This window comes from Cryptotermes secundus, unplaced genomic scaffold (assembly GCF_002891405.2).
Source record: "Cryptotermes secundus unplaced genomic scaffold, Csec_1.0 scaffold358, whole genome shotgun sequence".
Lineage (NCBI taxonomy): Eukaryota > Metazoa > Arthropoda > Insecta > Blattodea > Kalotermitidae > Cryptotermes > Cryptotermes secundus.
This window is the reverse complement of record NW_019721523.1, coordinates 2142451-2152661: the sequence shown is the minus strand read 5'-3', so window position 1 is coordinate 2152661 and position 10211 is coordinate 2142451. Positions and strand designations below refer to the sequence as shown.

General features: G+C 37.4%; 1 protein-coding gene across 1 annotated transcript in view; it reads right to left on the bottom strand.

The window, feature by feature from the left end:
• The window catches only part of LOC111875488 (proteoglycan Cow), a 273534-nt gene that overhangs the window by 16322 nt on the left and 247001 nt on the right, over positions 1–10211 (bottom strand). The window contains exons 5-6 of the mRNA XM_023871785.1: positions 5604–5752; positions 3253–3494 (exon numbers count right to left, since the gene is read on the bottom strand). Coding sequence (XP_023727553.1) covers positions 3253–3494; positions 5604–5752 — 391 coding nt within the window. The remainder of the gene's footprint in view (positions 1–3252; positions 3495–5603; positions 5753–10211) is intronic.

Below are 10211 nucleotides of genomic sequence, written 5' to 3'. Positions count from 1 at the left end.
ATAACAGAGAGTATAGGGAGTGGCGGAAGTGGGGGGGGGGGGGGGGGAGGGGGGGGGGTAAAAAGAGTGAATGAGAAGGAGAGGGCAGTGGGTGATCTGGAGGTGAAAGAGCATAAATTGGCACTAACTGATATAAATTCAAGGCAAAAATACAGTACACTAAAGCAACATGTTGGAGAAGGTGCTGATAAAATGGTAGATAAAATACTTGTCTTAGACATTTTTACTGTCACATTTGGGTCAGGCGCAGTGTATGTTTACCCAGAGGTGAAAGTGGTCAGGGTGTAAAACTGGAGGGTCCATCACAAGCAAGGATTTTAAATTGTGTGGATCTTCACCTCCAGGCTGCCATTCTGCTTCATGGGTCTGTGATGAAATAGAGATGGCATCACAAACTGAGTCCAAGATCCTTCAATATTAACATTTGGTATATTTCCTTCAGTTTTCATTTTTAATTGCGGGGAGGGGTCACCTGGCTTGCCCCCCACACCTCTATCTGTTGGCATCTATGATGATGATGATGATGATGATGATGATGATGATGATGATGAGAGAGGGGGAAGGGAGAGAGACAAATTGTAATTTTTAGATATCATCCTTAAGAAATGAAGATGATTAATGCCATGAACACTGCCTTCATAAATAACAATAATAAAAGGAGAAAAACTGAAGAGTGAAGATAAATAGATCAGAAAAGGCATCCCACAGAAAGAAGAGATCTGTAACATAAGACACCCAAGGAAACCTGGAAAGATAAAGCGTTACTCAGACATTCTCAATGAAAACAGAACAGAGGATGAGATTTGTTTCCGGCTTAAGGAAATGCCACGAGACATGGAAGTATTGTTTTTTCTTTGGCATCACTTCACCTCTCATATGACAGGTATTCAAAACGAATGAGCTTGGGCCTAGACTTCTCATTCTGAAGACTCTGAATTACATCCCAGAGTGAAACACCCCAAGTTCATTGATTTATGATTTATTGCTTTTTATTATTATTTATTTATTCATTTAAACTGCAAATGGGTTTTTGCCCGGTGTCAGTGGTACTACAATAAGACACAACACACAAATAGCACACATCACACAAAATAACACAGCACACAAAACTACACAAACAACAAAGGACACACTAGCATACAGTAAATTCAATGAAAACGCACTTACAACTATAACAAATACACAACTATGCTTTGCTTGGTTCTTTATTTAATGGGTGTCTACACTACATCCTGTAGAGAAAATTTAATTGTGGTTCATATCAGTTTAAGATACTTGCTACTTTTCCTGAAATTCAAATCAAACATTATCAATTTCACAAAAATTTCTCACTAGAAAAAATCTGGTACATGACATACAATACAGATATCATTAATATCTCAAAATTCTAACACATTTTTCAATATAGTGAATACTGAATGAAATACCACTTAAAAGTAGCCATAACTCAATCATTTTTATCAGCATTGCATAATAATAAATTTGTGAGAAACAAAATCACAAATAAAGGTTCAAATTGGGGAACTCTATTCACTTAGGAACACAGACAGAAATTACAGACAACCATCCTTCTATTCTGAAGACAGAACAGCCACTTCGTCTATTAGGTCACAGTTTCTTCCATAACACCAGGGTGCCATAAACCCAAAGACTTAACTATTAATCCTCATGGTCATGAAACTGTGTAGGACTTTGCACACTGATGAGAATTACTTAGCTGGGGTAGCTATGGTCCATTCTCTGCTTGGAATTGCCTACTCTCATCCTCTCCTGCTTCCAACTCTGCACACTAAACCATAAACTATCGAGGAAGAATCCCCTTCCCACGAGAATATTCTACCAGAAAGCACCCATCTTTAGCCTGGAGACTCAAACAAAAACCATAAAATTTCTACAGACTATTTTGTAGTGGAGACTAGTTACAAGGCAGTTCTAAGAACAGTTTCAAATAGAAATTACTGCCAGAATTCAGAATTGCATTCATTCAGAGTTACTTATGAATGAGAGTTGCAAGTTTGCAGAAATGTGAGCAGTTTTAATTTTAAATGCTGTAGAAGTGTTGTAGAGCAGTGTGTTTCAACCAGCGGATCATAACCCATAAGGAATAAACCTTTTCGGGCTTTCTTCATTCAACAGCCTTTTAGTGGTTGTCTCTTTTCCATAATTTCTCAGATTTCTATTTTTCAATTTTTCAGTGATTTAAATATTTTTTTTTAATTTATTTAAAAGTTTCTGATTACTTCAGAAAAATGTTTTTATTTCTTCAGAATTTCAGATCTTGTTAAATTTTGGATGTTATCTTTGACATTACTGTAATTGGCCACTGTTCCATGATAACTAAGGCTTTTAACTGTGTTACAGTCTGGCACAAACTGCAGTTCTGCCACTTTGACCATTAGAAAGTGGCTGTAAATTAAATGTCTATGCTTTTTGTCAGACCCTGTATTACTTTCTGATCATTAAAACAAGTGAAAGTGAGCAGACTTTAACCCTATGGGAAACAAATTTCTTACAAGTAAGATTACACAATTCAGTTCCTGTCTCACAAAAACCAATGTGTCTCCACCCTAAAGACCCAACTAGTTAATATCGTGGAGGAAAGAGGAATATTTGCTATTTATCTTGAGAATCACAAAACACATAAACATATTCTGTGAGTAAAATCTGAAGTTTCTTTAATGATAAAGCAGATTGTATGAATAATAATCATTGTCCTTTACAGGGTTAAATATAAAAATAAACAGACAAATAAATAATTGCCCCAATGACAATTTTATTTAGACTGTGACCTTCTGAGTTAAGACAACACTTAAATCTCACAGACTGCTGACTAATTTTTGGAGGAAATTGCTGCTCCAATTGTCAGCGTAAAAATGGAGACAGCAGGTTTCTCTGACATGTTGGTAGCGACCTGTTAGATTGCAAGTCATAACAATGCAAGAACTACTCATTTAAGTATAATAATTGCAATGTTACAATGTTGAAGCATGTGATGTTGGACTCATGAAAGTGAAAGGTGCCGTTTGAAAAGAAGAATACATCTGGAAGATACACATAACACACAACGTGATAACAGTACCAAAGTGTCTATTTATACTAATGATAATATCTGAAATATGATGATACAACAGAAGACAATATAAGAAGGTTTCTCATAAGACTGCAAAACCATAACTATCTCTCAGTTTGCATAACAAACCAAATGTGGTGTTACTATCATTACTGTTCTTAATGTGAAATTATTTCACTTACCTTATTATACTTTGTGTATTTGATATACTTGTAGTGTTTGTTTTCATATTTGAAATCCTCGGGTGTGAAGGTGTACTTGTCCTGCGGCACTCTGATGGGTTTGTTGCCGTTGTTCTTGCTGAGCTGCTGCTGTTGTTGCTGCTGTTGTTTCTTTTCCTTCTCAGCAGTAAGCTTGTATTTGTTCATCAGGCTGTTCAGTTTCTCTGACTGGCGCTGTTTCTTTCGCATGTGGAGTTCACCATCTTGACCATTAATGAAAGGAGTATAATGTAATCACTACATCTACAGCCATGAACTGGAGGTTTTATTGAAGAAAGTTAAAACACTTTTCAAAACCATAAATCACTGCATTCCGATCATGATGTACATGAAATTAATGTAAAGACTAAATGATGGGGAAATTCCCATAAGCACAGTTCACTTGATGTCTCCATTACAGAAGAGGGGCCCAGTAGAAAATCACTGAAGTAACACAAACTGGATACAGAGTTTTACAGTTTGGGGACAGTGATTCGCAGTTAAATTTAATAAAGTGATATTCATAATTTTGCATCTCATTTGTTATAACTGTCAGCTAAGTGTGAACTTGAAACAGGCTTTCCATTTTTCATAGCAATGCTATAATTTTTTTTTGCTCTATGGACATTATGACTGAAGTTTTGTCAAAATTTCTACTACTGAGAAACAACAAATGCATCAGAAAAAATCCTTCTTCACTTAGGAACAAATACTCTTCATCTGGTCTCTAACAGGGTTTTCTGCAATTTAATTTAATTAAATAATAAAGGGGTATATTCAGAATCTTAAAATGTCAGGTATTGAATACCTGCACTGTTTTCAATAATTGTAACAAGTATATAAAAAAGTAACCCACAACACAAAAATAAAAACAACTGCAGGGACACAGAGTAAATTAATTTTTAATGACTACAACCAACCATCAGCATCAAAGGCAACATTTTTCCCCCCCTTGGCACTACAGCCCCAGTGGGCCAAGGCCTACCTCCATGAACTTCTCTGTTCACTTCGGTTTTTCTAGATCTTACACATTTGGTAGGACTCCTTGGGCGGGTGATCAGCTCGTCGCAAGGCCTCTACCTGTACATAAACACAGAAAAACGCACACACACAAACTAAACATCCATGCCCTGAGTGGGATTCGAACCCACGATCCCGGTTTCCAAGTGAGCAAAGACAGTACATGCCAGGCAACATTTAGCATACTGATTTTTCAGCCACACCTTTCTTTTGCAGCACCATTAGTGACTGAGCAGGAAAGTATGAAACTAATTATATGAACTGCCAATGTGTGTTCAACTATGGCCTACCCTAATTTAAGTAAACACTACTGTTCCATAGGAACATAAATGTAATTTATATCAGGATAATGCAGGCTGGCCTGGTAGAATACAAGTTAAGTGCGTGGTCAATTTGAAACCAGGCCTTCAAACAGACCTCTCTTATCTAGTTAAACTTGCTCTTACACAAAGAACTGAAATATCCAACCTACATGCACTATTCTTTTGCAGTGATATTTTCTCTTTTGTTACATAAAATCAGATCAAGGATAGAGAGAATGAAGCAAGTGTTTCAGAGCACCTGCTGCCAACACAGAACCAGCTATGGCCAATCTTTAACAACATGCACTTTGCATTTCATCACCACAGATGTTATGAATCTTCCTGCGACTGGAGAATGACATGCCCAAGGAACAAAGAATTCAGGGAATTTTGTGCTAATTCAGGTGCTGGTCATAGGCTGAGGTCATTCCAAGTTTTGAATATAATTAAGAAAAATGGAACGATGCTGAAATTACAATTCATAAACTTTTCTCTAGTGCATACAGTTACTGCAAAACTGAACTGCAATTTCAGTATAAATTTCACCCATTTTCCAATCCTCTGACCATAAAATCAGATGACAGATTGTTCTCCTACTTTGGCGCATTCTGTTAAGGAAGCACCATGTTAAACATAAAAAGCATAATTGTGATTACTCAAAAGATAATTGAAACAAACTGTGATAAAAGCCTCTAGTCTTACAAGTCACATCACTCTGGAAGAGAAATCCAACATTTTGGAGACCTGCTATTTCCACCATCAAGGGAATCAAAAAGATTTCTTGATGATGGAGAGAGCTCAGGTATCTGAGAAGGACTTTTATTCCAAACTGATGCAAGCTGGTATCCAGAGATGTTATCTCACCTTTGGTCATCATGAAGGTTCCAAGTGAGGGGTGGTCTATATTGCTTAGATAAGCCACATTTTTCGGTACTGCAAAATTCAGTTTTGAAGTGAAGTAAACTGCCTTTAATTTTTCACTTATCATACTTTAAATTGTACAGTTCTTACCTTTGCACGGACAAAATCCTTTGCAGCCAACACGGATTACTGTGTGGTGGATGCAGTTGTGGTAGTCCAGGCGACATAATGAACTATATGTTCTATTATCTGTACCACACAGGAAGGTCGGCTTCACAACAGGACAAGGATTACATCTCCTGGAACACATTACATCATCCTTACTGAAGCCTTGCATTCTGATACTCTTCTGTTTCTTACTTACATCTTGACAGTAAACATTAAAACTAATGCCCTGTGACAATACTACCTCATCAGCTTGGAAGATTAATATATCTTGCATACACAATAGTAATCATTTCAATTTATGTAATGCACAATCATAAAGTCTATAAACTCTATGAACCAGGGTACATTATACTTTGTGTAGGCAACCTTATGGAAAAAACGTTCTCTGTAAATATGTTCAAATTTTCCATTGGGCTACGAATATTGGAAGTATGTCAAAAATTGAATCTAGTTAACTTTCTAATTAAGTTGCAACAGTCTACATCACTAACACCTGCGACATTTCATCATCATCATCATCATCATCATCATCAGTAATCTGTCAGCCGACAGGTCCACAGTCTCTTCCAAAACAATTCCTCCACTTAATGCGATCTAGAGCTTTCTCCTTCAAATGACAGTATCCTCTTCTGTCCCCAAGGTCATCCAGCATCTTCTTATGTCTTCTTGTCACTTCTATCCGCCCCTCTATCTTTCCTTCAATAACTTCTTTTAGAAGGCAGTTTCTGTGTAAAACATGACCAATCCAATTTGCCTTCCGTTTTTTTATTTCGTGTAGGATATTCCTCTGCTCACTGACTCTAATTAACACTTCTTCATTTCTCACATAATCGGTCCAACTGATCTTCTCCATCCTTCTCCAACACCACATTTCGAAACCGACATTTAATACAGGATTCTAAACGGACATATGGTAACAGATCTTCGAAACACGTAGGCGTAAGCAACTTTTTTTATAATTCTTTTGCAGAATAGAAAGTATTAACATGGCGGCAGCGCGAAACGCGTCTATCGCGTTAGGTTTGACGACAATAACTAAAGATTCGCTAAAGACAGCCATATGAAATTGGGCATGGAGATTGATTGTAAATATACACACATCATGTATGAAAGAGTGTTTGTAGGTTAAACAATTATAAACGTGGTGATAATGCGAAACTTTGAGGATAAACAAGATAATTAATTAAGACAGAAGCTCTATATGCGTGATAAGCTCTTCATAAGAGCGTAATATAGCACTAATACTAAAATACTAATAGCGATAGATCTGTACGATACCAAATCTATGCAGTATGAACATAGGATTTATGAGTCTTCCTCGAAACTCCCACTTCGCGAGATTTATATATATATATAAAAGACTTCTGCCGATGATGAAGATGATGATGATGATTCAGAACAGCAATCGAAATAACAATGTTTCATAAAGGAAAATGACGTTCGATTAATTTTCTGTAGAAATAACATAGAACGCTGAGTTCCCAAACATTAATCGAACATCACTTTTCTTTATGAAAGATTATTATTTCTATTGCTGTCCTGAATCATCATCATCATCATCATCATCATCATCATCGGTGGAAGTCTTCTATTTTTCCTGAATAATCTGAATCAGCAGCTACATCGATTATTTTTTAGTTATGAAAGTCACGAAGGGTCCTGAAGCGTTCAATATCACGGTACACTAGCAGTGAAAGACTCTGCCACACGTTCAGAAGTACTTTATATTGTACAGTAGTTTATATTTTCGTACAAACCTGCTACTTTTCATGAATACCCCAAACAGACAAAGGCATGTGTTGCTGACTTCTGACGCTCAGTCAATGCGACGAGCATCATCTCCACTTTTTCCACGACAGATGCACAGAAAAGCGTAATTCTGGACATACAACAGAGTTTGGCAGAGCTCTGCTTTATTAAACTTTCATTTAAATACATAATTCTGGGCCGCAGGAGTTCCAATGCGATCCTCATGCACATAGTTCTGTACAGTATTTCCCTGTGAAGACCTCTCGGAGACGATGAGTAATTGTGCTTACACTTCTCTGAAGAATTTACTGGAATCCGATTAAAATATTACAAATGAAGCTCCATTTCTCCTTATTTTATTACCATGAAGAAGGGCATGTGGCAGTGGAGTTTATGTACAAGTATTATCGTATTTTCTTTTTACTAGCGTAGGATCATCGAAACAACAGGAGAGAGTGGTCTTTTGTTCCAACTGTTAATCGACAAGATCCTGCTTATGAGCTCTAAATATTTCGTTGTTGGTATAAGCTTGCAGGTTTAACAAAATATAGTGAAATACTGATATTACTGTCGCGGGGATACATTTTTAAGTGCCGAAGAGCGCTCCAAGGGCCCTAAGTAAGAGGAAAATATGGAAAATCCTACTAGGGAGCTTCACATTTAGATGTGGCATTTTCGTCCGAAAACTTGAACGAAATAAATTAATTACTTAAATTAGTGTACATGGAAGAATAACATTCAAGTGAATATTATAGGAACAGAATGTGAAGATGTGGATAGGATTCAGCTGGCTCAAGATAGGGGTTCAATCGCGGGCTCTTGTGTACACGGTAATAACTTTCGGGGTCCATAAATGGCAAGTGGTTTCTTCACCAGATGAACGACGATCAGCTCCTCAAAAAGGGCAGTAGTAATCTATCTATGGAACCAGTTACCATATCGCAGACAATAAGTGAAGCATCATCTATTGATCGGAACTTTATAAGTTCCGTATGTCTTTTAAAGTGTATCCAAATATTCAAGCACAGTGACTATTAATTAAATCGATGAGAAGTAATAAAAGTGATGTTAATCTGTTTATCACATTCAAAATTCAATCAGTGTACTCTATTTTACACTAATCTGACACTTACAAAGGCCACAATTTAATTTACTTCTTCCTCATATTGTGTGAGCTGATAATTATACCCTATTATTCTGTCAGCCGATGCGCGACCTGGGGTAATGTCGGTCAAAATAACCATAGACTCATCTGGCCAATGCACGTTCTAGTATGGCACTGATATCCTATACATGAAGCAGCGAATGCCTTACAGTGAAATAGCGTTCTGTCCCGTATATATAGTACTGCCAAGAACTGGACCAGTGACATGTATGAGAACTAGTGACTTGCTGCAATGGCATAGGCGTCTAAAAGCAAATGAATATGGCGGATTGATACAATTAAATTTAGTGTAGGTCACTAAGCCGAAAAGAGATGAAGTGTACTTGTACTCTTCTCAAAGTATAATCAGAATGATCAAGGAGGATGAGGTGGGCAGGGCATGTAGCACGAATTGGGGAGAAGAGGAACGCATATATATTGGTGGGAAAGTCAAAAAGAAAAAGACCACTGGGAAGACTAAAGCGTAGTTGTGTGGACAATATCAAAATGGATCTTGGAGAGATAGGATGGGATGGTATTGATTGGATTGATCTGGCTCAGGATAGGGACCAGTGGACGGCTCTTGTGAACACGGTAATGAATATTGGAGTTCCATAAAATGCTAGAAAATTCTTGAGTAGCCGCAGAATTGGCGGCTCAACAAGGGCTCAGCTCCATGAGTAAGTCAGTAAGTAAATAAGTAGGTCACTAAGAAACATCCTTTTTGAGCGACAGGCAATTTAATTTTATTTCTTACTGAATGAACATTAACGTCACGTTTTAGTACAGTCGTCACTCTTCTCCCATTTTCCTCTTAATCCGCTGCATAAATTTTTAATAAACTTCATGAACCACGTAAATAATACTCGCAACAGAACAGTTTAACATCTTAACTGACATTGCAAGAAACAAACACTGAATTATTCTTGCTCATCACTTGATTCGGATTCTAAAAACGGAAGGACGTGGCTTCATACATCTGTTTTATTTCTACTGGTGCATGGGGATCGCATTATGCATTGCAAAAATGTACTGGTGTCCTAGCAACAGCACGAAAAGAATAAAATCTGGGGCTTTAGACGATTTGATATAGAATGTACACACCGACATACATGCAGGGACCCCCCCCACACACACACACACACACATACATACACAGAGGTGTCATATTACTGACAACTAGACATGTACGGCAAAACGGGCGACAAACACAAAAAGGAAAGAAAATAACATCAGTTATTCGGACATTTATGTTATATACGGTTCCAGGCAAAACCGAAAGAATTCAGAGAAAGTAAGCATCTGCTACGTGTTCTTGTTTTCCCTGGGTGCGCTTACCACAAGAGAACACAAGAAGATGCAGCAGTAATCTGAAGATTACACTGGATGAATAATATGCCACTGTTGGAACAAGCAGGAGAAGAAGAACCGAGTAACATTAAAACCATAATCACTTAATAATGGACATAACTCACACAAAGCTACCAGGATTAACGGAAGAAAATACAGACCTATATAACGACGCCAAAATACAACATCGTCCGAAGGGGACAAATCACAAAGGAAAAAAGTTAGGAAATGTATGCATAGCGTAGCGCTCTGGTGTTTTCACTCTGTTATTGCTTCTAGACTGTCAATTTTTTAATGCCAGCTTTTGTCAGTCTTATAAACAGAGCAAAGGAGTGGGGGGGGGGGGG